The 27,877-nt window shown below is 44.5% G+C and overlaps 3 protein-coding genes across 4 annotated transcripts in view; 1 reads left to right on the plus strand and 2 right to left on the minus strand.

Annotated features, from left to right (window-relative positions):
• Nucleotides 1-7,091, minus strand: part of slc41a2b (solute carrier family 41 member 2b) — a 20,675-nt gene extending 13,584 nt beyond the window's left edge. Inside the window, exons 1-4 of the mRNA XM_077005257.1 lie at nt 6,757-7,091; nt 5,291-5,903; nt 4,677-4,784; nt 912-983 (exon numbers count right to left, since the gene is read on the minus strand). Coding sequence (XP_076861372.1) covers nt 912-983; nt 4,677-4,784; nt 5,291-5,903; nt 6,757-7,091 — 1,128 coding nt within the window. The remainder of the gene's footprint in view (nt 1-911; nt 984-4,676; nt 4,785-5,290; nt 5,904-6,756) is intronic.
• nopchap1 (NOP protein chaperone 1) lies at nt 7,019-13,802 on the plus strand. Of its 2 annotated transcripts, none has more exons than XM_077005281.1 (7): nt 7,019-7,188; nt 7,367-7,441; nt 7,774-7,907; nt 10,344-12,400; nt 12,526-12,638; nt 13,281-13,451; nt 13,537-13,802. In XM_077005281.1, exons 1-4 carry the CDS (start codon nt 7,122-7,124, stop codon nt 10,506-10,508), a joined length of 441 nt encoding a protein of 146 aa, XP_076861396.1. In that variant the 5' UTR covers nt 7,019-7,121; the 3' UTR covers nt 10,509-12,400; nt 12,526-12,638; nt 13,281-13,451; nt 13,537-13,802. The 2 variants fall into 2 exon arrangements, with proteins under 2 accessions (XP_076861396.1, XP_076861397.1); XM_077005282.1 differs by having other exon boundaries at nt 10,344-11,538.
• Nucleotides 13,803-16,886: 3,084 nt separating this feature from the next.
• aldh1l2 (aldehyde dehydrogenase 1 family, member L2) lies at nt 16,887-27,815 on the minus strand. The gene is made up of 23 exons (XM_077005251.1): nt 27,681-27,815; nt 26,575-26,719; nt 24,846-25,080; nt 24,436-24,601; nt 24,257-24,358; nt 23,870-23,959; nt 23,394-23,528; nt 22,976-23,101; nt 22,742-22,833; nt 22,356-22,503; nt 22,086-22,205; nt 21,880-22,007; nt 21,490-21,640; nt 21,297-21,367; nt 21,103-21,208; nt 20,883-20,970; nt 20,647-20,740; nt 20,475-20,574; nt 20,250-20,348; nt 19,796-19,961; nt 19,492-19,597; nt 19,136-19,335; nt 16,887-19,041 (listed from the first exon to the last, which is right to left on the minus strand). Exons 1-23 carry the CDS (start codon nt 27,726-27,728, stop codon nt 18,986-18,988), a joined length of 2,772 nt encoding a protein of 923 aa, XP_076861366.1. The 5' UTR covers nt 27,729-27,815; the 3' UTR covers nt 16,887-18,985.
• Nucleotides 27,816-27,877: the final 62 nt, after the last annotated feature.

The raw sequence follows: 27,877 nt of genomic DNA on the forward strand, positions 1-27,877 counted from the left end.
GAAGTGATCAGGACCATGTTCTGCTGGGACACCTCGATTATTCACGTGAATGTTTTGACACATACCTACCTAACCTACCTAAACGTTGCAGATTAAAGTTCTTGCTCAGGAATCGTTTGAGGAACGAGTTCAAGGTGTTGCATTAGCCTGCAAATTCCCCAGATCCCAGTACAATTTAGAATCTGTGGAATTTTCTGGAAAAACAAGTCTGAGACCCAAACCTTGCAACTTAAGGATCAGCAGGACTTAAAGGATCAGCTGCTGCTACGGTGCCAGATACCACAAGACACGTTCAGAGGTCTCCTGAAGTCCAAGCCTCCAAGGTTCAGAGCAGTTCTGGCAGCAAGAAAGGGAGCTACATGATACCATGTAGGTGGTTTTGATGTTCTGGGTGATCTGTGTATATAAGTAAGGCCTAAAACCTATTCTGAAGATCAGACATTGTGTCTTGTGGTCTAATGCACTGAGCAACATGGAATATGATACAGCAATGAAGAAATGCATCTGAAAATGACTACAAAATGGAGGAAAAGGGAATCGAGAAGAGAATCTTCCTAAAAATCTCTGTGAAATCACACATGTGGCTATAAATACATTACAAATCATTAATAGGTCATTTCTGTTTAGAAGAACTGAGAGTACCATTTACCAGCACTTAGCTTTAAACTTTAATGATAACTGAATAATTTAATTGTGGCCATAGTTTCAGGATGTTCTTCTGGAGTGCAGCATCCCACAGGAGCAACTAAAGAAATTTAAATAAACAAGATGACAATAATTAGCAACAGCTAATGTGCAAGTTTCTGGACCACTGGAGACTCTTGAAAGCAGACAACTCAACGACTGGAGCTGCAGGACACAAACTTTTTATGTTGTGAAATGGCTACTGTGAAGCCCGAGCGCCGTCATACCTGTTTCAGCGCCAAGTTTCCAATGATGAGATTCCACTTCTCTATTGGTGAGTCCATTTTCCCCACATTGACCTGTAGGGGGCAGCAGACAAGCATCACACACTGCACACAAACATGGCCTGCACTTTCAAACACTCCTGTCTGCAGTCCGGCCACTGCAAGATGAACCTCCTTATGCCACTGCCGAGCCATCGGCTCTCAAAAAAACACTTAATTACAAATATGTAATGAAATACACAGCATAAATACCATCTCTGTGTCGGCTGTATATCTGCATAGGAAATAATTGAGCTGTGCGTACAAAAAAAAGAGACTCATGTTAAAACTGGGTAATAGTAGGGAAGGAGATAAGATATAAAAGGTAAACATGGCGGCTGCTTCATGCATGAATACAGCTGGAGCCAGAGGGAGTGTGATGAGTGTTAGGAAAACATTCAGAAGAAGTAGTGAGAAGTGTGGGAATAGCAGCTCTCCAGCAGGAAACTAATGTTTTCATAGATGGCTGAGGGGTGCAGAAAACACACCACTGTACATCTCGTTACCCAATGCTCAGGCGGAGAGCTCTGTCAAAGTGTGTGTGTGTGTGTGTGTTTGTGTGTGTGTCCATTGGGGTTGTGCGAGACTAATGTGTGGGTGTTTCTACCAGCCAGCAGTGTAGTGTGGGGAGCAGGAGGCCTGTGTTTCATGCTTCCTCCACCCAGCGTGTGTTTGCTCTCTTCTCTCGAGAGATTCAGCAGCAGGGCGCTAACTTCTGCCCCCGAGACGGGAATGGGGGTGCAAAAAACAGGGGGAAAATAAAAGCTGCCGGAGTTCGCAGAGCCTCGCTCAGTAGACGTCTTACTGCGAGCGCTGTTCCATCATTGTGAAGGGATCTCCCTCGCCTGGTACCCTCATTGTGAAGGGATCTCTCTCGCCTGGTACCCTCATTGTGAAGGGATCTCTCTCGCCTGGTACCCTCATTGTGAAGGGATCTCCCTCACATTGTACCCTCATTGTGAAGGGATCTCCCTCGCCTGGTACCCTCATCGTGAAGGGATCTCCCTCGCCTGGTACCCTCATCGTGAAGGGATCTCCCTCGCCTGGTACCCTCATCGTGAAGAGATCTCTCTCGCCTGGTACCCTCATCGTGAAGGGATCTCCCTCACATTGTACCCTCATCGTGAAGGGATCTCCCTCGCCTGGTACCCTCATCGTGAAGGGATCTCCCTCGCCTGGTACCCTCATCGTGAAGGGATCTCTCTCGCCTGGTACCCTCATCGTGAAGGGATCTCTCTCGCCTGGTACCCTCATCGTGAAGGGATCTCTCTCGCCTGGTACCCTCATCGTGAAGGGATCTCTCTCGCCTGGTACCCTCATTGTGAAGGGATCTCTCTCGCCTGGTACCCTCATCGTGAAGGGATCTCTCTCGCCTGGTACCCTCATCGTGAAGGGATCTCTCTCGCCAGGTACCCTCATCGTGAAGGGATCTCTCTCGCCTGGTACCCTCATCGTGAAGGGATCTCTCTCGCCTGGTACCCTCATTGTGAAGGGATCTCCCTCGCATTGTACCCTCATTGTGAAGGGATCTCCCTTGCCTGGTACCCTCATCGTGAAGGGATCTCCCTCACATTGTACACTCATCGTGAAGGGATCTCCCGCGCATTGTACACTCATCGTGAAGTACCCTCACACTAACTAAAGGAAAAGATACCAAGGAAGCCTTCCCTCTCTATCAGAGTAACCTCTCAGAACCGCAAACTAGGGATGCAAATTATCGATTAATTCATTAATCGTTAGTTGACTGATCTTATCGATCGACTTTCGATTAATCGATAAGCGGGGTTTTTCACCTGAATTTCAGTGTTTCAATAGGGCTTTTAAAAATATCAGCTAAATATACTGCTCAAAAAAATTAAGGGAGCACTAAAATAACACATCCTAGATCTCAATTAATAAAAATCTTTGAAATCAGTTGAAAATCTCTCATTTCTACCTGTTGTCTGTTCCATTTGCACAAGAGCAGTTGAAATTGATTCACAATCAGTGTTGCTTCCTATCTGAACATGAAGTGTGGATGACTTGGAGTTACATTGTGTTGTTTAAGTGTTCCCTTTATTTTTTTGAGCAGTGTAGTTAAAACACTTTGTTCAAAAAGTATATATTATATTATGATAATTATATTGTATTATATTATATATTGCTCAAGTAATTATGCATGAGGAAATTTTTATGGTATAACAAAATACATTCTTTCATTTTAAAAAAGGAATAAATTAAGGACTGGCTCAGTTCAATTTGAAACATTAGACATAAAAAAAAATGTTTAAAAAAAAGAAAAAATTAAATAGAGAGCCAAACAGAATATTATTGAGCCCATGTTTGGACAATGTTTCTAGCTTTGTAGTGAACACATGCTGTACCGCGACCGGAGAGTGCCCAAGTTTCCACAACATCATTGAGCTTGTCAGTTAAACTGTCAGCGGTGTGTCTATCCGACATGTTCGTCGTAATCAGCACTGCAGATTTTAGCTGCCAGTTCTCGTCACTGTAGTGGCACGTCACAGTAATGTAACTTTCTGTTGTTAGAGCCGTCCAACAATCTGTTGTAAGGGCTACAGTAGTAGCAGTAGATAGCTTTGTTTTTAGCTCACTTGTATTTTTTTGTAGCGCGCTTCGAAAACGCTCGCCTTCCCAGTGTAGCTGTGATTTTAGGTTGACCAGGTGCACTGGTGATATGCAGGACAGCTGCATGCATGGTGTTCAAATGATAATTGAGTGAGCTAGTGGAACTGTTGTACTTCAATACCGCATTACACACAGAACATTTGACTTCTTTGCCTAAATTAACAATGTTGAAACTGTAGCGACTACTACTCCTCGCAGCGAATTCCCTAACAGACAGGCACTTGGTCCTTTAAGTGACACTGGGAGAGCGGCGCCTGCGCGCGCCAGGGGAGGGGAAGAGAACAGTGCTATTGTTTGAGTTGCGTGGAAAATAAAGTTTCCCTCCTTGGGATTTTCTGGATTACGCAGTTTCTGCCTCGTTTCCCGAACACGCTTCAAAATGGTCCCACACCGCACGTCTTTTCGCCCGCTTCATTTTGTTTTCCACTCTGGTCTTTCGCGACACGTGTTCACCTCTCGTTCTTACGGTCTGTTCAAGTTAATACAGGAGCGCTCTCTAATGATTAATCGTGATTAATACATTTTGATCAAGTAACGGCTTAATCGACAATTAATCGAAAGTCGATTAATCATTTGCATCCCTACCGCAAACATTATCACATAGGAACTTAGCCTAATACACATACTCATGCGTGTCCGTGTGGAGCGCTCCATTGTAAATACTCGAGCACTGAGCTTCCGGTGGTTTGAGTGGGTAGGGTGCACCACACAGAGACACACCCAACACGAACAGCTCTGACGTCTGAGCTGTAATGAAAGCTACAGTACTGTGTACCTCCCAATATCCCCCAACCAACCTGTCTTCAGACACAGAAGCAAGCCCTCATCACCACAGCCAAACCCCAGTCTACAAACCGCACCTACCCATTACCCAGACTCCATCATTTGTGTAAAAAGACACCACCAGCTGTGCTGGAGTCACTATCTCATTACCACAGAAGATGTCTTATGACCATTTGAAAAGGCCACGGACAACATTGAGGAATACGTCTCAATACCACATCTGTGGTACCTCCTCAAGGAAGCTGCCTGCTTCATCCCCTGTCTAAACTGTCACAGGAAAGCAGGCATGTGTGTTTTAGCTGTTCGTCAGTGACCCACCGCTGTGGAGAGTCTGGAGGCCAGGGTCATCTCCAGGTTCCCCTTCAGTCCCAGAAGAGCAGGAACCAGGATGAAGATTTCAGTGATGGATTCAAATGCCTTCCAGTGCTGAGAGAGAGAGAGAGAGAGAGAGAGAGAGAGAGAGTTACACTAACAAATTAATGTAAATCCATTCATAAACAAAGGTAAACACTACACATGTATTTACAGTTTGCAGCCCTGTCCCTATAGATGCAGGCATATTGGGACACCTATCACACAATTAAATCTTCTCTCAGGACAAAAACTGGAAAGCCTACCACTGTGTGGAGGTGAGTGTGACATTTAATCATCAGGATGTTGAACTTCAAGTGGAAAATAACCCCCACTCATACATACAGTAATGAGTTTCATCGCAGACACAAACTCCTACTGAAATTCCATTTGCCCTTTGAGTGGGTCTTTTAATTACACACCAAATAGCAATCTAATCACCATCTCTGCATTGTCGGGTTAACTTTCATTACGATGACTCAAGACTGTTACCAAACTCGCGATTGAACTTTACAAAGGCCAATGGCTTGAGAGTTCATCCGGAGAGTTGTCAGCGGTGTGGGGCGTGTGGTGGGTCTCACCTGCACTATGTCGAGCACCATGCCTGCTGAGACAGTGCCGAACCCCGCCAGCAGGAAGGGCACGAGGATCTGGAACGCCATGGCCAGGGGCGACTCCTTTGGCATGTTTTGGATGTCCGTTCTTTGGCCTTCCTCCTCGCTCTCCTCTTCCTCACTCGCCTCCTCGCCCGACAGCTGGCCGTTGGGCAGCATGGGGTCGGTCTCCGAGTATGCGGGAGGGAGGGAGGCGTGGCCGGCGCGGTCCGACAGGCGACGGGTTTCGCGGTGGAAGCCGTTCTGGTGCGGCTCCGGCTTTGGGCCGCCCAGGTCCACCATGGACAGACGTTCTTCCTGCAAGGCGCTGTAGCCCGGGGGAACCATGGTGTGAAGAAGGGCCGACAGGGGCTTCAGAGAGAGTAGACTCCAGGGCTGTCCAACACCCCCCGTACGCTGAGCCTGCACGGACAGGCTAGGGCGCAGGGAGCTGAGCACAGTGCCGCCTACTGTACGGAGGCTCATAGTGTAAGTAGGGGCAGTGTAGATACATGGCCCTCTGGCAGAGGGAATCAAGAACACTGCTGGGTTGAGTCCATAGTCTTCACATGAATACTGAGTCTGGTTACAAAGCCCTGACCTGGGATCAGAGAAGAGAGGACTGAGACCTCATGACATGCTCAATGTTACAATATGTACACAAAACAGTGTAAGATAATATGCAAAGACAGGCACTCCCTGTTACTATGTCATTTATGGTTAACTTAATAAGGGTTTGCTGCAAACCCTGGGCAGAAATCACACAAGTGAACAATAACACTCATGGAGGCACTTATTTATGAACACAAACTACTTGCAGGCTTCCATATTTACTTGAAATGAAAAACAGTTTGACAGTGCACAATAGGTTCACTCAACATAGATTTAAGATTTTAGTCCTGAACTAAAACATTCTTGGAACTGAATCACAGCTGGGCTTCCTGGGTGCTTGGACGCAGACAGCAGTGTCTGAAACATCCATCATTAAGATAATACTGGGACCTGTAGTAAAGACTTTAATAAGGACGTGGCATAAACGGCGCCAGAGTTTGGCTTTTTTATGTTGTCTTTATCCTTTTCTTTCTCTTTTCTTTTCTTTTTTTGATGCAGATTAGTTCCGTCATCTACACTTTACTCCAATACGCTTTTGAAACAGGTTTGTTTTTGTTTTTTCTTCCGAGATACATGAACATAAGAGGCGCGTGACGGCTCCTTATCAAAACAGGCGATTCTGTTGAATAAACGGAGCGGTTCGGGTTCCGATCCGAGAGGTTGACACCGGCCCGTCTGCGCCACATCGCTCCACGTCAGAGGTAAACAGGCTGGGCTCCACATCCTCGTACTGCGGCCACATACCCACCACCAAGCGGCCGAGACGGCCCATTAAACGCGGGGCTTCATCTCGCCACCAGCACCAGCAGCTCCACGGACGGAAAACAAACGTCTGCACCCACCTAGAGAGGCAGATGTCCGGTCCCGGTCCAGTCGCGTCGCCCCAGTACCACCAGTAGGACCAAACCGCTGCTCCTGTAAACGTCTTCCTGGTCTTGTCGGACGCTAGAGGCGCCGTGTGCGAAACCAACACGACGAAGAGGTGGAGGGGTGGACTGGTGGAGGGGTGGAGGTGGAGGAGGTGGAGGGAGACGAACGTTAAGCGCTCGTACGTCACTAGGTGGCGCAAACAAACGCCAGCGATGGTCTGTGGTGTGACGCCATTTCCGTTGTTTGTAGCCCTTTGACCCGGACGCAGTCCTGGCGCTGATAAACACACCGACGCGCCGCCGCACATGTTGCTAGCGGGGAAAGGTGGAAGAGAATCATGGAGACAACGAAAAGCAACGTTAAAAACACCTCTCGGGACTTGCTGGCCTGTGGGAACGTGAAAGGTATTCTTCTTATGTTAATGAGCTGATATGTCCGCGCAGAGATACACACTGAAGTAACTTTACAGTTGTTGGCTAGCTAGCTAACCACGTAACTAGGCAGTGTTGTCTTTGAATGTTAACTAAAGTAAATTAATGTTTTACTCAGTTGTCCCGCACAATTACCTCCACATACTTTCAGGAATCCACGACAAACTTTTGTTGAAACCCAAGGGCGCAACCTCACTGCACACTGAGAAGATCCCACGAAGTAGTGGTGAGTTTGTTCACATCAAACTTGTTTTTACCCGAGAGGTATTTAATCTGAACCCAGCACGACAAATGTCGACATAAACTGGAATACAAAAATGTATGACTTATCAACGTTTTTGTTCAACATTTTATTTCTTTCAGACTGTCAAACTAAAGATATAAAGTTTTGATGTAATCGATAGGTTTATTGAAAGAAAGCCAAGTGCTCCTGTTGTGTTTAGGCTGGGATCTGACCACTTAGACATTAACTTTCTAGCCACTTCTAACACTTCTTACTGTTCTGACCATGATTTTATCTTGTATATATGGTACTATCTTTCTGTGTCTTTGTGTTAGTTTTAGACAGACTCCAGAGTTTTCTCCCTCAGATGGCCCTGGCCAATGAGTCTTTAATGCATCAGATGGAGACAGTTCCTACAGGTCACTTTGACATTGAGAACATAGAGGAGGCAGAGAAAGTCATCCAGATGGTAAGACCTCAAATGACCAGAGAGAAACATACAATGCTGTCTAGAAACAGGATAATTCCAACACCTTTACATTTACGGCATTTAGCAGACTCTCCTAACCAGAGCGACTTACAAAGTGCTTTGCATCTGATCACAGAATTCATCTTGGATAATAGTACAGATAGGCCAGAATTCAAGATGCTCTTGAGTCAAACTACTACTAAACTACAGGAATCAATGTCATTACCTAGTGTTTTGATTAAAACAAGCTAATTTAAAACAGTTAAACTTTTACCAAGAAGCACAAATAACCATAGACAGACATACAATTTAAGAACAATGACAAGTGCAATCTGCAGAGTTAGTGCTCTTTTAAGAACTCAATCAACAGGTGAGTCTTCAGTCTACGCTTGAAGACAGCAATAGACTCTGGAGTCTGAGTAGCTAATGGAAGATCGTTCCACCATCTTGGAGCCAGGACAGAGAATAGTCTGGAGCTTTGTCTTCTGTGAGACTTTAAGCATGCAGTTTCGAGTCGAGCCAAGCTTGATATTCTGAGTGCTCGCTGTATGGATTGGCTTTTGACCGTGGACATCATGTAGGGAGGGGCTAGTCCATTTTTGGCTTTGTAAGCAAGCATCAAGGTTTTATATCTGATGCGTGCAGCGTGAAGCCAGTGAAGCGAGCGTAACAGAGGTGTCACATGAGAATTTGGGGAGATTGAAGACCAGTCGTGCTGCAGCATTCTGAATTAGTTGTAGAGCTCTGATGACCTGCAAGTAGGGAATTGTGATGCTGCAGTAATAATAATAATCTTTATTTGTATAGCACTTTTCACACATACATACATGCAACTCAAACTGCTTTACAGAATAAAAAAAACATCAAAAGGAAGCAAAGATAAGAAAACTAAAAGAAAATATTAAAATAAATTAAAGATAAAAAGGAAACAACCATAATACAATAATGTAATAAAATGACAAATTATTAAAATAATAGACAAAATAATGTAATAAAATAAATAATATGGCAAACTATTAAAATAATTAGAACAGAGTTAGAGTTTCAGATCTAAACAGGAAGGTTTTGAGCCTCTTCTTGAAGCTGTACAGAGATAAAATGCCTCTGAGCACCTCAGGAAGATTGTTCCAGAGCTTTGGGCCACAGTGGCTAAAAGAACCCTCGCCAATCTTTAATCGGCTTTTAGGAATCCCCAGTAGATTACTGTTTGAAGACCTGAGAGACCTGACTGGAATATTTCTAACCACTTCACTGCGATAAAGAGGAGCAGGGCCATGAAGACATTTAAAAACCATCACCAGAACCTTAAAATATATTCTAAAACTGACAGGTAGGCCTAACCATTACAGTGAGTGGAGTGCAGATGTAATATGATCTCTCTTTCTCCTGCGGCTCAGGACCCTTGCAGCAGCGTTCTGAACTCACTGTAGGTGAGAAATAGAGATAGAACAGCATTACAATAATCTAATCTTGATGTGATAAATGCATGCACAAGTTTTTCACTATCAGCAAGCGAGGGCATATCTCGGACCTTAGCGATGTTTCAAAGGTGAAAATAAGCATCTTGCATGTAGTTGTAATGTGTGATTTGAAGCTGAGCTCATTATCACAAGTGATGTCTAGGTTCTTAACACATTGTTTGTCCTTCAGATTTATTTGATTTAAATAAGTCTGGACGTCATTCCTTTGTGAATCACTACCTTCACTTCTATTTATTTAATTGCAGAAAATTGTCAGACATCCATGTCTGTATATCACCTATGCAGTCAAGCAGGGAGTTAATTGATTTTAGGGCTTTAGGTTCTAGAGTGGAGTAAATATAAAGATTAGTCATCTGAATATTGATGATGACTAATACCATGTGTGTTAATGATATGTGGTAATGGAAGCATATATAGGTTGAACAGCAAAGGCCCAAGAATTGATCCTTGGGGGACGCCGCAAGTTATTTTTTGACGTGTGAATGAAGAGTATCACTGAAAAATGTATTGACAATAGCAAGTCTAGACACATTCTCTCCATTCTTTTGCTCATGTGACTGATTGGTGTTGCCTAAATTTACCCCCCTCAGCCTCCTCAGCACCTGACAATAGGAACATCCTTCTTAACACAGCTGTAGGACCTTTGCCTCTTTCTCCTTGAGATAATAACTGAGTCCAGTTCAGGTGCTGCCAGCTTGCCCCTGCTCCTTTTCACCACTGAAGATGTTCCAAACTGGTTAAAGCAGGAAAAAAACGGTTAAAGCCTGTTATTACCAGTTAAAACCGGGGGAAAAACATCATTTTAGAACCTTTCTGAAAATAGGCCTGACATATTAAAAAGCAAATGTGCATGGACTTTATACTTGTCTTTGGGTCAAGGACAAAGTTGACAATAGGCTCATTTATCATTTACCTTCTGATAATGACCTCGTGCGCCTGTGTGATTCCTAAATAGGATGTAGCTGTGGTGGAGTTGGAGGGCTCTGACAGCAGCGAGGAAGAAGAATCGTCCGAGGACGACAGCTCGGATGATGACGCTGTTACAGCTGAAACTCTCAAGCTACCTGGCAATGGAAAGAGAAAGGCTAACATCCAGGTGGTGGAAACAGAGGGACAATGAGAGGACAATCTAACATGTCAGACCCACAGACGGGTGAATTGTGCTCATTGGATAAGATCCATTTTGTGCTGATCAGACCTTGGATAAAGCACAGAGAGTCCTGTGGACAAGCCTGGCTCTGTTGCAGAAATGTAAACACTTATTTGAAGTAGAAGGAAGTTGTTGATCTTGACTGACACATTGCTTAACAGCATCTGAACTGACCATAAAACGTCAGAGGCGTGTTTCTCGGCATTGTCAGCACAACCTGTTTTGCTACATAATGGAAAGGTTTTTTTTCAGTTTTTTTGTTTGTTTTGTTTTGTTTTATTGACATACATTACTGTTCTGATTATTCTGATTAATTTTTTGACTAACATTACTGTATTCTGATGTATGGTTTGCATGTGCTTGTGCGACATCTCTAATCTGCAGACGTTATGTTAAACTGGTTCAAATTTTTGTAAAAATACAGTGTTAAAAAAGTTCAAAATTTACAACAGCAATTGCTGGCCATTTTGTTCATAACGATAACACAAATGTGTCCCATCAAGTTTAATGTCATTAAGAAGTCAGAGAAATTGAATATCTAAACTCATGACTCAATTTTCTAACTATAAACTGGCCAGTTTTGGTAATGGCCAAGGAACAGAACAATGCTACGCTGGCAGGGACACTGCCATGACTCAGGAACACAGACTAGAATAGAGGTGAACAGCAGCACTTTATTTGCACATTTGTACGTCTGCTTCTTGGATATTGTTTGGCATGATACACCCCTGTTCCACTTGACTAGTGCTTAGTGTTTGATCTTGTGCTGCCATGATTAGTACCTCTGTGCTGCACTGTGAGGACTTTTCTGATTATTCTCGACACTGGCAGCTTCCAGCTCTTATCAAGTGTTTTGTGCCTACATGGCAACTGATGACTGTCGGAACACACGTGTTTGTTTTGGGTGGCTCGTGAGGACCTGCCTTGCGCTGTGGAGGTACTTTGATGTTGCTGTCCTTGTTTCTGCTTCATGATTCCTGTCTTATTGGAGAACCCCCAGGTATTTATAGATGTCTTTATCTTCTGGTGGCTCAATTCCTTCTGTCCTGGTCACTGTTCTGGTGGCTCAGTTGCTTTTTCCCTCTTTTACTCTGTGCTGACCACACTTCTCCAGGCGGAAATTACATTCTAGTGCGTTGTTGTAGATCCTGGTCAGCGTCCCTTTCTGTCTTGACAAACAGCTTGATGCCATCCGTGTACTGATCTCCTGAATCTATATCTGTACTCACTATTATTGGTGATCTCCTGAATCTATATCTGTACCTACTCTTATTGGTGATCTGGCTGATGGTATTCAGGTATATGTAGAATAGTAGGGTGGACTATGCAACTCCTTGGTGTACATACAACACTGTATGGTCACCTTGGCAACTGTTTTCAGTTATAGTTGAAGTTTGTTGTCCTCTAGTGTTCGTCCTCCAAGTATGTTCATTGTCTTAGTTTTACTGCAAGATCAATATTGCTGGTGAAACCACCCTTTTATTTGCAAATTATACAAAACTATACACAACAACTAGATGCAGCAGGAGGCTTCGGGTGCTTTAATGCATCACTATAATCAGCTATTCAGGTTCTTTCTCTCCCAGGAGTGGAAAGTCCAGTTAGTTTGCATACTAGTCTGCAGTTGCTCTGCCCCCAGATGTCATCATTTTACTTTATTTTTCAAATAGATATTTTATACATTTGCAAATTAAACGTTTTCTCTCTGAATATTGTTGTTTTTTATCTTGTGTAAATCAAATTGGTTGTAGATTTGTATTAATTTTTTCACTGGCAGATTTATCTTAAAGTTAATTCAATGTAGAGCTTCAGGTTTGTTTCCTGGTTACACCTTCTAACTGAATTTTAATCTTACCTAACAGGTAAGAAGCAGTCACTGTACATTCTCTGTAACCTCCTTCATGCTCTGTGCGATTTGTACGGAGAACCCGCTCCAGAATTTTGTTCATAATTTGACATTGGACTGTTTTTGATTTTTAAATCCAAGATTTTTATGATGTGTGCCTGGATATAGAAGATAGCTACATTATCCAAGGTAAATTGGATTAAGAGAAAATTAACCTCAACTCAAGCAAGACCAAGCATACATGCAGAAAACAGGTAAATTTTGAAATTTATTAAATAGGATTTAGCCAAATATTTGGGGGAAAAAAACCATCAAACTGTTAATTGGCTCATCTTAACAAATGTATTATATTGGAGGCAAGTTTGTCATTGTTTGGTACTTAATGTTTTTGCGATAATTAACTTGCAGTAAAAGTAATTAAGGATAGCTTTGTTTTAGATATAAATGGAATGTGTGTTTGGGATACTTAAAATTGAGGTAAAGAAATACAGTAAATGTTAACATGAATGTGACTCAGTGATCATAGAAATAAACGACAGCAATAACAATACTTCCTTTTCCGGAGTATAACCGGTATTCCGGAGAAGTATACACAGCATTCTACATCACTCCAAACAGTGTAGAATAAAAGAATAAAAAATATGGTATGGTTAATTAACATTTACAGTTTTTCAGAGGTTTATGTAATGAAACAAATTGTAATACCTTTAACCTGATTTTATACCGTTTTGAAAATGTATTCCTAAACATGTTGGCCTAAGCTAAAAAGTTAGCTTAGCTTGACCTCATTTATTTTAGTATTAGTAAGTATTAGTAACATTTTTCAAATGTAATTTGGCTTATTTTATGTAGAGGAAAACATAGGCCTGTTTATTAATGAATATTAATAATTTCAGATTCCCATTCAGTGCGAGGAAAACCCCGAAGGCCAAGATGGGCATGTCGTTTATGAAAACACGTCGTATCAACTTCTGAGGCAAAATGACTTCCCCAGAACAGATCATTTGGATAGCAGTTATCAGAACACTGCATACCATGAAATATATCAAGATTACAGAGAAGTACAGGTAAACCATATAGGAATGTGAAAAAAGGCAATGGATTCAATATTCAAAATTTGTATTAATATGCACACTATCTCATGTATTTTAGGTTTCTGTCCAATGTGAAGAAAATCAGTTGGGGCTATTTGGAGAAGTCGTGTATGAAGATGCGTCTTATACAATCGATCTTTTACAACTAGTGTTTTCATATTGGTTTCTGGAAGAGGATGCTATTGTCAGCATATATGAATATAATGACGCAAATGATTTAATCTCTATGGATCACTTGTACATCATATTGATTTCAAGGGTTTTGTTTTGCTTTGTCTTAATGAAGTTTGCATTTAACTATTAAAGTTTTATTTTTTAATCGTTCCCATTGGTGTTTTTTTTTTTTACTTCACTTCATTTCCTATCACATATACGTAATGTAAATTACAAGACCTCAGATGCAAGCACAGACTATCAAATACAAATATATTCAAAATTATTGTGAAATTACCAGAGAAACTAATGTTACAGACAGAGGTCCTTCTCCAAGTGTTTTTTGCACATGCTCACTCCCTGCGTAAGGTGAACATTTGTTTCAGGAAGGAGGTACTGATGTCAGACCCACCTGAATATAATGATAGAAGTAATTCTGTCTTTATGATTCACTTACATTGACTTTAATTATTTGTTTAATTTGGCTTTTATATTTTTGTTATATTTATATTACCTTTTTTCCTCATTCAATTATTTTCATTTCATTTTCTATCTTGACCACACGTGTCCACAGTCGTCGTCGTCTTCTTTCAGCAGTTCCCATTTAGGGGTTGCCACAGCGGATCAAACTCCTCCATCTGGCCCTGACCTGAGTGTCCTCCATTGACACACCAGCCACTCTCATATCCTCTACCACTGCATCCATAAACCTCCTCTTAGGTCTACCTCTCCTCCTCTTGCCTGGAAGTTCCATCCTCAAGACCCTCCTACCAATATACCTCTTCTCCCTCCTTTGTACATGTCCAAACCATCTCAATCTCACTTCTCTAACTTTATCTCCAAAACATGCTACATGTGCTGATCCTCTAATAAACTCATTTCTGATCCTATCTTTCCTCGTCACTCCAAATGAGAATCTCAACATCTTCATCTCAGACACCTCCATCTCCCTCACCTGTCTCTTTGTCAGTGCCACTGCCTCCAGTCCATACAACATAGCAGGTCTCACTACTGTCCTTTAGATCTTTCCTTTCATTCTAGCTGACACTCTTCTATCACAGATCACCCAGACACTTTATGCCTTCCCCACCACCCTGCCTGCACTCTCTTCTTTACCTCTTCATTACTCTGTACCCTCGACCCTAAGTAGGTAAACCCGTCAACCTTCACCAAATCAACTCCTTGTACCTGGACCTGTCCACCATCTGCCCTCTCATTCACACACATACTCTGTTTTACTTCTGCTCACTTTCATTCCCCTGCATATCTCCATCTTTTCAAGCTCACCTCCACCTGCTCTCAGAGGCGGTCTTTGCATAGAGGCGTGGCTAGGCAACTGCCTTGAGCCCCTCCCACTGCAGCCCACTGTAGGGGCCCCCTGACTAGCTAACTTATTTCTCACATATTAATGTTGATGGGCCCCCAGCTAATTTCGCCTTGAGCCCCCAAATTGCTAAGTCCGCCACTGCCTGCTCCCTACTCTCACTACAGATCACAATGTCATCAGCAAACTCCTGCCTAACCTGCCTCCATAACAACTGCGAACAGGAAGGTACTCAGGGCTGATACCTGACGTAGTCCTACCCCCACTTTAAACATCTTTATCCTTTTAGCAAAATCTACCACCATTTGTCCTTCCATATTCCTTTCTTTAACACCATATCTACCTCCATATCTAACACCTCCTCATCACCACTGTTCCCTCCACCAACATGTCCATTTAAATCTGCTCCAATAATGAAATGTGCCATATTTTGTCAATTGTGATTTTTACACCCCAATCGAAATTTGTCCTCAGCTTTTAACCCATCTGTGCAGTCAGAACACACACACACACTAGTGATTACTAGGGGCTGTGGATCACACGTGCCCAGAGCGGTGGGCAGCCCTAGCCCGGCGCCCGGGGAGCAGTTGGGGTTAGGTGCCTTGCTCAAGGGCACCTCAGTCATGGCCTGTCTGGGAATCGAACCCACGACCCTCCGGTCACAAGTCCAGTTCCCTAACCGCCAGGCCATGACTGCCCATAACCACTCTCTCTTCTTTAGGAACCTGCAAAACAACTTCATCTAACTCTCTCCAGAATTCTTCTTTCTCCTCCACATCACAACCTACCTGAGGAGCATAAACACTGATGACATTCATCATCACCCCATCAATCTCTAACTTTACACAGATCACCCTGTCACTTACTCTCTTTACCTCCACTACACTCTTACTAAACTCATCCTTCAGGATTACCCCTACTCCATTTCTCTTCCTGTCTAGAAGAGTTTGAAGCCACCCCCAATGCACCTGGCCTTGCTCCCCTTCCACTTGGTCTCCTGTACACACAGTATATCTATCTTCTTCCTCTCCATCGCATCAGCTAGCTCTCTCCCTTTACCTGTCATAGAGCCCACATTCAATGTACCAACTCTAATCTCCACCTTCCTGCTCTGCCTCCTCTCCTTCAGCTTCAGAACCCTCTTCCCCCCTCTCCTCCTCCTCCTTGTCCCAACAGTAGTCCAATTTCCTCTAATGCCCTGTTGGACAACAGCACCAGTGGCGGTCGTTGTTAACCCAGGCCTCGACCAATCCGGTATGGAATTTCTATTTTTGATCCGCATCATTTGATTTGGCGCAATTTTTATACTGGATGCACTTCCTGACGCAACCCTATTTATCCGGGCTTGGGACCGGCACTAAAATACACTGGTGTGTGGATCCTAGTGGCTACGCGTCCACAGTACTTTGTTATATTTCTGGATTCTAGTTCTATTGTGACCATCCTCCTCAGGTGTAGCTCCATTCAAGTGATATTGTTTCTTTATTTCAATTATCTTCAGCTGCGATAGGGGGCAGCAGTGAGTTACAGGGTCTGTGAGAATGGACACATGCATTGTATGTTACATGTTACATATTGAATCCAACATTTTTTTGTTACACACAAAAAAAAAACTTGCATTGCCATGTATAGTATGGAAAAGTGATACCAAGAGAAGTGGATACACTCCATGTTGGCAAACTACTGCTGGACACCGAAGAACCTCAGTGAGGCCAATACAGGCCAACATTATACACTACATTTTAGAAGTAAAGGTTGCACATATTTTACAGAAAACAGAAACAGAAAACTCTACAGCTACCTTGTTCATCATTTTATTAGAGAATATATCAAATGTAAAATAGTTTTTTGTGTAATTGAAATCCAGACTTTTGGCCCAGTCTGCACCCTGTACCACTCCCTCTTACCAACTTCTGATGTCTGTTAAACTGCTATGCACAGGATGAATGGACTCAACCGTTTTATGAGAAAGGGGAAAATTTGTAGAAAAAAAAAACTTTAAATGGACTGGTCTGAAGACAAAAGCATTTAAATTTCTTTCTTTTCTATCCTCAATTTCTCCAACTGAAGACAAGAGATGTCAGTGCATCATTAAAACCTAGCATTGTTGAAATGTTTATGGAGGGCATCTAAATAAAAACACGAACACATTTTCACGTAGAAATTGTGTTGTTGCTTCTTTGCTTTATTGTAGATAGAAATGTCTGTAATACTGTTGCTGTACAGCACTTGTTTGGCAATATAAACACTGGATTACACCTCACACACAACAAGGCTCAAGGTGAAAGGTGGTAGTGTTGATGTCTGACACCTGAACTCAACCTTTATGAATATTATATTGCATAATTAGCGATGTGATTACTGTCACATGTTCTTCTACTGTTGTGAGCAAATGACACACCACAGCTTATGCCGTTCAGAATGCAACTTCCTATAGCAAAGCGCTAACCCGCATTAAAATGTTCACAGTGTGTTTCTGTAAACAAAAGGTTTCTAGCATCTATCAAACTCGCTGAACAACGTCTTCATCCTGGGTCCTTGAGTCCAACCAGATCTTTTGTTCCTATCCCAATCCACCAGACCTGCTCCAAAGACTTTGTGCTGGTTGATGAAGATGAGCTATAGCAGCTGTATGGGGTGCTGTTCTGGATAGGGAGGGGGGGTTTGGTTAGAGCAAAATTTGGCAAGAAGGTATACTTCAAGGAAGACAGCTGCTGCTGAATATCAAACCTAGTAACAAATGACATCACTTTGTCCATGTAGAAGTTTATGTAGAACACAAATTACACTTTTTATCCCTACAGTTAATCCACTTCTTCAGAGAATTGAGCTTGAAGAGCTTCAGTTATCCGTGTAAATCCTAACGTCTGCTGCTGGAAAACCTCTCGGCTCATCCTGGTATTTTTCAACCATTCTCACATCATCTTTGTCCTTATTCACTGAATTTCCTGTCTGGAATGGAACATTAAAATATATAGAAGGATAAATAAAATTGCTCTATAAATTCTGTACATATATACTGGTTTCAAATATATGTGAAAGTGGTATGGCTAAAGATATGATAAATATGACAAATATTTCATATATTCAAAATTCATCATCATAAAAACACTTTTGTTGAACCATGTACTGTGTATAAGATTATCATCTCCAGCCTGTGTATTATATACCCATGTGTTGCAGGACCATCTGATAAGAAGCGCTGTAGACGTGGTGTTTCTGGTTGGCGGACCCCAGCACCAGATTAAAAACACAGCAACTGCTGTGCCTGTGACATATCATGACTCACAACCACATTTACAGCATTCAGCAGACACTGTGATCCAAAGTTACGGAGCACAATTTGAGCGATTGAGGGTTGAGGGCCTTTCTCAGGGACCCAATGGTGAGTTACGTCTGCCCCGTCTTAATGTTCACTGGTCCTGTGAACAGACACTGACCAGTGCTGTAGATGAATTAAGCATGATAACAAATGAGCTGTAAACATCTGAAATGCCCTAACACTATCGGTCTAGCCAATAAAGTGTCAAATTAAAGTAAAGGTAAAGGTAGGAGTTTCCACTGGCTGATTAATGTATGCTATAGGCAAAAAGCTTCCTTAAAATAAAATAATAACAATAAAAACCATACAGCATATTCTGTATCACATGCTTTGGCAATCACATACTGGCAGTGTCTTGTAGCTCTGATGCCAAAACAAAGCCCACAGTGATCCATGTTGTTCATTCTGCATAATTCAACACCACTCACTCCACCTGGAGGTCGCAGAGCTGCCTTGGCGTGGAAACACCACAGTCTGAGCATAAAGGCATGTTCTGGAAGCAGACTGATAGAAAAAATATAGGCACAAAAGTTTCTCCTGGCAGGGGGTGTTTTTTTTTTCTTCGTTGTGTTATTTTTGTTTTCACTCAAAGGGCAAACCGTCTGTGAGACAAAGTCCGATGGAAGCGGCAGACGAAGCACGTGACCCCGCGGTCCTGCCCACCACCTGCCGGACCGGCTGAAGTGTGAGAACGGCGCTGGGTTTCTGTCAGTACTCCACCGTCACAGCTTTGGTCCGGAGATACTCATGAAGCGCTTCCTCGCCTGCAAGAAAACAGAACAAAAACAAGCGGATGTCAGCTGAGGACGCTGGGGGCGAGAGGGCACAAGCGGATGGATTCGGCCGTGGGGCCCTCACCGAGGTCCTTCCCGAAGCCAGACTGCTTGAATCCACCAAAGGGCGCGGCCACGTCTGTCTTGTTGTAGGTGTTGACGAACACGGTCCCCGCCTCCAGCCTCTCGCTGACGTACATGGCCTTGTTGATGTCCCGCGTGAACACCCCGGACGCCAGGCCGAACTCGGTGTTGTTCGCTCGTTGGAGCACTCCCTCCACGTCGCTGTGAAATGCACGGCGGCCGTCGAACGGCGTTCATTAACGAGTTCTGTCTCTGCAGCCTCTTAACAGTATGTTCTACTGAGAACATCTGTAGATGTTCGGTCTGGTGTTCTGGTTCGGTCTGAAGGCAAAATGGAGCCGGTGAAGGGGGACTTACCCGTCTTCAAACTTGGACACCACCATGACCGGGCCAAACGACTCCTCTTTAGCGATAAACATGTGGTCCTCCACGTCTGTGAACACTGTTGGTTCCATGAAAAATCCTGCACAAATACACGCAGAGCAGCAAGCGTTGTGTGTTACGACACCTTTTATGGAAAATTGATTGGAAATTCATGGGAATCCATTGGTGTTCACAGAACACTAACACACGAACAACAACTTCAGTGACCAACATTTTTACATGTAGTCCATCATTTGGTTTTTGAATCACAGGGTCTGCTGTGGGTCAAGGATCTCACCAGGTCGATCCACCTGCTTTCCTCCATAGACCAGAGTGGCACCTTCCTTCACCCCAATCTCACAGTACTCCACCAACTTGTCCAGGTGGGCCTTGTGGTTCTGGGGGCCGTGGTCTGTGGAGCGATCCAGAGGATCTCCAATTTTCATGTTCTTGATCTCTTTCACCTGGGCACATGCCAGTAAACTCGGTAAGCATTACTGCCATGGAACTGCTGACATATTTACATACAGCCTATAATTGTGTGTATCTGTGTGACCAGAAGTTCAATGTTAATCATGTAGCGTGATGACAGTGCACCTCTCTGGTAGATCACATGTCCCTGATTATTTTATGGGCTGACTAAATCCTAGCTGGCTGAAGACATAAAGGTCATAAATGTACATACAATGATTTAATAAAAATGCAGTTACAAAAATATAAAAAATGTGTTAAAATACATATTTATCACCTACCACACGTCTGATGAATTCATCATGAATAGACTCTTCCACAAACAGCCTGCCAGCAGCTATGCAATTCTCTCCTTTGTTAAAGTAAACAGAACTCATACCCTACACACACACACACACACACACACACACACACACACAGTAGATAAGATGATAAGACTTGGTACCCCCCCCACACACACACATAAAGTCTTTGTACATTTTTGTACCAGTGTTTCTCTCTCTCACCATCCTCACAGCCTTGTCCAGGTCACAGTCTCTGAAGATGATGAGGGGGGATTTGCCTCCCAGCTCAAGAGAGACCTTCTTCAAGTTACTGACTGCACAGCTGTGGCAGGAAATGACATCATGTTAACAGGAAGCACTACTCAGTGTGAAACATCTGGAATAGCTGATTCACCTTTTCATGATCTGTTTGCCAATGGGGGTGGATCCAGTGAAGCCCAACTTACGGATGTCAGGGTGATCAGACAACCTCTGACCTACCAGACCACCTGTAACAGAGATTCATCATCATCATCATCATCATCATCATCATCTTCATCATCAACATCAACATCAATATTAAAATGAAAATTGTCCTACAACGACAAACACCACAGTGAGAAAGAGCCACGGTGGCTCTGCTGTGCTGACCTGATCCAGGTAGGATATTGATCACGCCTTTAGGAATGCCTGCTTTCACCGTCAGCTCCGCAAACTTTAGGGCTGTCAGAGGGGTCACCTGGGTTGCAATGTTGTAGATATTGATTTATTTGCCTGTAACTAGATTCTGGGGGAGATTATACTAGTGCCACAGCCTAATAAAGGGTTGAGGTTGTTTTGTTGGGGGGGGGGGGGGGGGGGGGGTTGTTACCTGAGCGGGTTTTAGGACGAGTGTGTTTCCAGCTGCAAGGCAAGCTGCACTCTTCCAGGCCAACATCATCAGAGGATAGTTCCATGGGATCACAATCGCACACACTCTGAGTCACACGCAAAGAGCAAATACAGCAGACCGCAATATATACAGGTCCATATTTTTATAACACACACGAATCCTCACGGACTCACCCCAGAGGTTCTTTCTTGGTGAAGGTGAGGTTGCGGTTGGGTCGGGCCTGGTTGATGGGTATGGTTGTTCCCTGTGGGAAACAGGAAGTGACACATAAGTGATGTAATGTGAAATATGGACACGGCATGTAATGTCAGCGTGAAATTATAAGTATTATATAACATCGAAGCACAACCTAGCACACACACATACATGAATTTTGTCACACCAGCCTGCGAAGTATCTGAAGGTCTGAATGGACATGCCCACGTGTGTCTTCAGAGCCAGCGTGTACACAGCGCCGGAGTCCATAGCCTCAATGGTAGCCAGTTCTTCTTGATGCTCCTCCATGAGGTCTGCCAGTCTGCACACACAAACACACACACACACACACACACACACACAAAGGTGAACACGTGCTGAGTTAACAGCTATTAAGCTGCTTTGTGCCTGTCACAATGTTAATGGATGTCTCAACAGGAAAAGAAAGGCAGTCTGATGCATCCGTTCAGGATTTACAACAGTAGTGGTGCTCTTCAGTGAAACGTGACTCTAAAAGTTCAGGGGCGGGGCCAGGGGTTGGGCGTGGTGGGCGGAGCTGACCTGTAGAGCAGCCTGCCCCGGTCACGGGGGTTCATCTTGCCCCAGGGGCCGTCCTCGAAGGCATGTTTGGCTGCAGCCACTGCTCTGTCAACGTCAGCCACAGAGGCGTATGACACCTTACAGATCACCTACAGGGCAGGGCACACACACGTGAGACACGCTCGGACACCAGACCATGCGCACGCGTGTGCATGTGTGTGACTTACAGAGCCGTCAGTGGGGTTGACGGTGTCATACACCTTTCCGTTTTCTGCATCCTCAAATCGCCCATCGATGAAGCACTGGTAAGGCATCTTCAGGGTCATGTTATTGATATCTTTTGTTGCCTGGAGGAGGTTAAAAAATACCACCTACAACCTCAGAACCATCTAAAGACAAATATATCCCTGACATCAATCACAGGTAAAGGCGTGTTCAACAGTCTGGAGTGTTGAGTGTGTTTGCGAGTGTTGAGTGTTTGTGTGTGTGGCACTAACATAACTGACGACCAGCTCCTCCTCCTGGTCCTCCCCTCTCAAGCGCCGCACGAACATCTGAACGAAGTCCCGGAAGGTGGTGGCCATGTACACGTCCTCGTTTTGCAGCTGCACCTCGCTACACCTGTGCTTGATCTCCTCCACCAGCCTGACACAGGCACCACCCGTTACACCCCCCCCATCACCTACAACCACACTCACTACCATCTCACCCCACACAGGCTCAGTTACAACAGCAAACCGTGTTTGCTGGAACTGATGGTATCAAAACGCTGGAATTCAGACGTGATGATGGACTTTACAATGAAAATGTTAAAGATACTGCAATGCCTTGAAAATCACGTCAGACTTTTATTAAAAACAGGACACCGAAAGATCAAACTTACCTGACGACATCCATAGATGCAGCCCCAGACTTAAAGAAATCAGTTGTGTCTTCAATTACATGCACATTACTCAAAATCCCCTTCCAGATCTCCTGAATTAGATAAAGATAAGAGAATGTACAGATATACTTCAGCATGTCTGGACATTTTTCTCTTCTACACAAAAACATTATAATCACTCATGAGCTTGCAGCAGCCACACACACACACACACACACACACACACACACACACCCGGATCTCCTCAGCCATCATCTTCTCTTCCTCCGTGAGCTCTATACTGGTGGTATCTCCTGATGAGAAATATTTGGCAGCTGGAATCATCTTTCCATCTTCAAATTGCAGACTCCTCACCTGGAGCTGTAGATTAAAACACACAGAACCACAGTTAAACACAACCACAGTTATACAGACTCAGTTATACAGAACCCGTTATACACAACCTTATAAAGAACACAGTTAATAAGGGTAAGTGCAGTGTTATGATCCACTGAAATCTGTGTCAAATACATTAGGCATGTCCCAACATGTACATTTCTGTGTATGTCAGTGTACGTGCATGTGTGTGTGTGTGTGTGTGTGTGTGTGTGTGTGTGTGTGTGTGTGTGTGTGTGTGTGTGTGTGTGTGTGTGTGGGTGTGTGTGATGCTCACTGCTTTGCCATCGGAGCCGAAAAGCACGAGTCCTGAGCTGGTGATGAGTCCAGGCTGTGAAGCACCCTCAACCTCCAGGGGCTGACCTACAGGAACCGGGCCATTCAGCATGGACGAGCCATACAGGGTCACGGGCTGAAGCACACACACACACACACACACGCACCTTATTTGCCATAAGCCAAATATACCTAAATATCCATCTTCATCCCTCTCAAGCTCTTGGTCTCTATGAGCTAATCAGCTCATCTTCTGCACAAAAAGTACAGTCAGTCAGAAGATGTTCTACAAACAGTCAGAAGAAAAGTTGAGAATAACTAGAAAAGCATAAACACGGGGCTAAAAGCATGGCCCACGTGGTGGTGGTGGTGGGCGTGTGCTTAGGTGGTGACTGACAGGCTCGGGACAGTAGAGAGGGCCAACAGAGGGAGCCTGCTCCACTCCGGCACGTCTGAACCCACACTGAGGGCACCCACCTGGCCTTCGATGAGAGCCCACGCTCCTGGAACCTTGTCATGGCCACGGATCCAGTTGTGGACGGCTTCAGCGGGCTGAGCCAGGTTCACCTACGAATGGAAGCGCATGGCGGCAGTTGCATGAGGGTAGAGGGCCTCAAACGTTTACATTTAACACGTCTGACAGACACTCTTATCCTGAGCATCTCACTCTTCCAATCATGTTACAGCTGTAGCTGTAGTGTCTAACGTAGTGTTAGGAGTCTTCCACAGACACTACTGGTTCTTTAGTAAGACATCGGATTAAAATGAGTTTCTAGGAACACATTAGTACCATGGCCCAAGAATGATAACTTTTGACTAGGTGAGATTCAGCTCTTTGTGCACACGAGGTGCATGTGTGTGTACCCTGGCATTGGATTTCTTCTGTATGCCCTCATAGCTGGCGCCCTCCTCTGGCTGGGGTGTTCTGGGCGCTTTCCCATCAGCTATGAGCTGCACTGCCTCCACCTGGAAGACACACACGTGTAGCTGAGGCGCTGTGTCTATGGCATGAGGTGTAAACAAGGGGCTGCAGGTGTGGTTACCATGGCTTTGATGCCCTCTGGGAAGAGGAACCGGTTGTACAGCGTGTCCACGGTGTCGTTGGGCTCCACCTCACACTCCTTCTGCAGCAGGATGGGGCCCGTGTCCAAACCATCGTCAGCCCAGAACACGGAGAAGCCGGCCTTCTTGTCTCCCTCGATCAGGGTCCTGAGCATGCCCGCACACACACACACACACACACACACACACACACACACACACACACACAAATATGCACACAAGCAATAAGCATAACTCCTTAATTTTGGAGTTAGAAAATCCCGACACTTGAAATTAAATCTCAGCTTTCTGAACCTGACATATCTGATGCCTCTGCAGACACACACACACACACACGTACACACACACACACACACACACACACACACACACACACACACACACGTCTTACCAGTTGATAGCAGACGCCCCCCTGTGCTTGGGGAGAAGGGAGGGGTGGTAGATGATGGAGCCGTGTTTGGGGTGCTCGATCACTGACATGGGGATGAACTGTGAGCAGAAGGGCATGACGTTGAGCTCGGCGCCCACCGCCCTGTAGGCCTCCAGCACCTCGCCGATGGCCTGGCCCTTCACACGCCAGCGGGGGAACTTGAAGACAGGCGTGCCGTCCCTCTCCGCCACCGCAGCTGGGGGACGCGTTTCACACACGGTATTAGAGCGGGTGAGGACACAACGGCACCTCCGGCTCGCACAGCAGGAAGTGAAACAAGCTCCACCCCCTAAACCGAGCTGGTACATTACAGTGAGCTGGTACATTACAATCTTCTGGTTGCTCATAAGGCAGAAGATCAGAAGCCTTGGCAGATCTCGCACGACCCACACCAGGACGAGATGGTTCTTCTGCACCAGTGGCCTTCACGGCTCTGTAGTTTCATCATTCAGACGTTGAGTGTTTGGCCATGGTGCTCAGACACTACACACAGGTTCATGGCACTGATGGACATGCTTCCCCCACACACACATTCAGCTGCATCGTGTAGAAAATGCTGACACACTTTTCATACACTCTGTGCTCTAATTGGACATTCAGAAACACAGCAGCTGGTCCACTGTATCTCTAACAACAACTGAACATACATCCACACACATATCTGGCCTTCCACTTTTTTTTCTTTTTTTTTTTTTTACAAATTATTCACTCATGTAAAATGCTCAACCTACATAGTAAGGAGTAATGGGTCAAGGAGAAAGAATAGAAAGGGTTCTGGTGGGTTAGCTGCTACACTGGTTTAGTTTCTGGTGGTAGAAAGCTAACAGGGCTGGACTCCTTGTATACCCAGAAGTTAACACGCTGACGATCCTGTTGATTACTGATTGGATCCCTCTAGTGGACGGAGGTCTGCACTGCGGGCAGCTCATTAAGGAAGGTATGTCTTTTTTCCCTTCTAGTCATTGTCTTTTTGCTCTTCTACACTAGCTGTCCTTAGTCATACTGAGGTAACGTGCCTTTGGGCCATGGCTGTTTGCTCCTGCCTCATCAGTAAAATATTTACTGAAGGTTATTAGCTTAGAGAAAACAGTTCACCAATGTCTTGGTTCCTCTCAAGGTTTCTTCCTCATGCAAAAAAACTAGGGAGTTTTTCCTTGCCACTGTCGCCTTTGGCTTGCTCGCTGGGGGCTAGGACTCGGCACTTATAAAGCTGCTTTGTGACAACAACTGTTGTAAAAAGCGCTATATAAATAAAATTTGATTGATTGATTGATTGAATAACAAACAGAAGTGAAATAAAGGATAAAAACAGAAAACCTGAGAGCTCAGTTACATATATACATGTATTATAACATCTTCATACATCTCAAAGAGGTGTGATCAAGCGCAAAGTAGCTCAGATGAAATCGCCATCAGAACACAATGAAATTAAACATTTTAAAATGTAATCAGTAATTTACTGTGACTATAATATAACTTTATAAAAGTGGAATACATATAAAATGTATAGAATTTTACAAATAAAATTTGTGAGAATTAAGAAATTTAAATTCTTAAGAAAGCACAAATACTACAACAATCTACTTTTAAGTTGTTTAAACAAAATAAGCAAATGTAAGAATCGACCCCCCCCCCGGAATCGACCCCCCCCCCCCCACCCCCCCCCCCCCCCCCCCCCGTGGTCACTCACCCAGCGGGTCTGGTTTGCCATCCTTATCTGGAACAGTGAACACACCCACCACCTTGTGTCCCTGCTTCCGGAGGCTTGTGTACACTTCCTGTCCAAACAGGCTCTGGCCAATCAGGGCCAGCCTCAGCTTATTTTGGTAGTTGGCCTGTAAGTAGCACGATATGGGGATCAGTTTCAGTTGGCATGCGACAAAACTGGTCAAGTCGGGCAAGGCAATAAACAGACTACTGCAGAGCAGTCAAAAGAACTTGTGCTCGTAAGATCCTGCAGGTTTATAGACCACGCGATGTAACGCCGAGCTAATATATGTGTAATAGTGTCTGTAATTACATCGGCTTTGTGTTGCTTGCGTGTCGCGGCGTGTAACGAGCAGATTTTGCATTTTGGCCACAATAAAGTATGAAGTATGTAACTAGATCCCCAAGATTGTGTTCTGGACGTGGTTATGCACTGTTGGGCATCGAGGCTCGGTTGATAATCTAAAAAATAACGCCCAAAATGTGCCTCTATGAAACAGATGGTTACACTACTCAGAGATTAAGTCTTGAATGAATGAATCATTCGTTATAGCGGTGAGCGTTTCTCCCGGTATGTGTCACTGTTTACACACGATCCGACACCAACGTGTCCACATTTGGACCAGTGCGCTTCCACAAGTGCTCGTTCGGCACACGGCGACATTTCCACCATTTGCTGATGCAACTCCCCGTAGGGATGTCTGCTGGAAGCGACCGCACCGAAGTACGGCAACGTGGCGAGCGGTACCGCCGCACGGGCGTCCGGGACCGTCTGAGCCTGCGGTGCCGTAGCGATCTGGCACCGGTAACGCGTCGATTAACCGGGTACATAGTGCCGGGGCTGTGAACGTGTCACCGGCTGACAACCACATTGCTGAGGATAAGAGACACATTTCACTGGCAATATGAAGAGCAGATCAGGGAAATATCTGGTTTTACTACAGCTACGCTCTTACATTCCCACTGCAGCGGGGTGTATTTATAGCGCTCCAGTCATTCATTCATTCATTGACGCGGAAAACCTTCGATATGCATTTATTTTAAAGACAGTAAAACAGAGCTAAGGCTAGAACTGCAACGTCTACTCACGTGGCTTGTAGAAAATTTCCTAATGATCGTGTTAGCCGTCCACAACATGGCAACAAAAAAATATGTGCGGCTGTTCCAACTAAAGACAGAATGAAAGTCCGCCGTGACACGCGCTTGCGACGACGCGCACCTGCTCGCGAGTGGCAGCGCGCGAGCGCGCGCGCCAGAGCCCGTGCATCACGTCGCGAGGGGCTGAA

This window comes from Brachyhypopomus gauderio, chromosome 5, assembly GCF_052324685.1.
Source record: "Brachyhypopomus gauderio isolate BG-103 chromosome 5, BGAUD_0.2, whole genome shotgun sequence".
NCBI classification, from domain to species: Eukaryota; Metazoa; Chordata; class Actinopteri; order Gymnotiformes; family Hypopomidae; genus Brachyhypopomus; species Brachyhypopomus gauderio.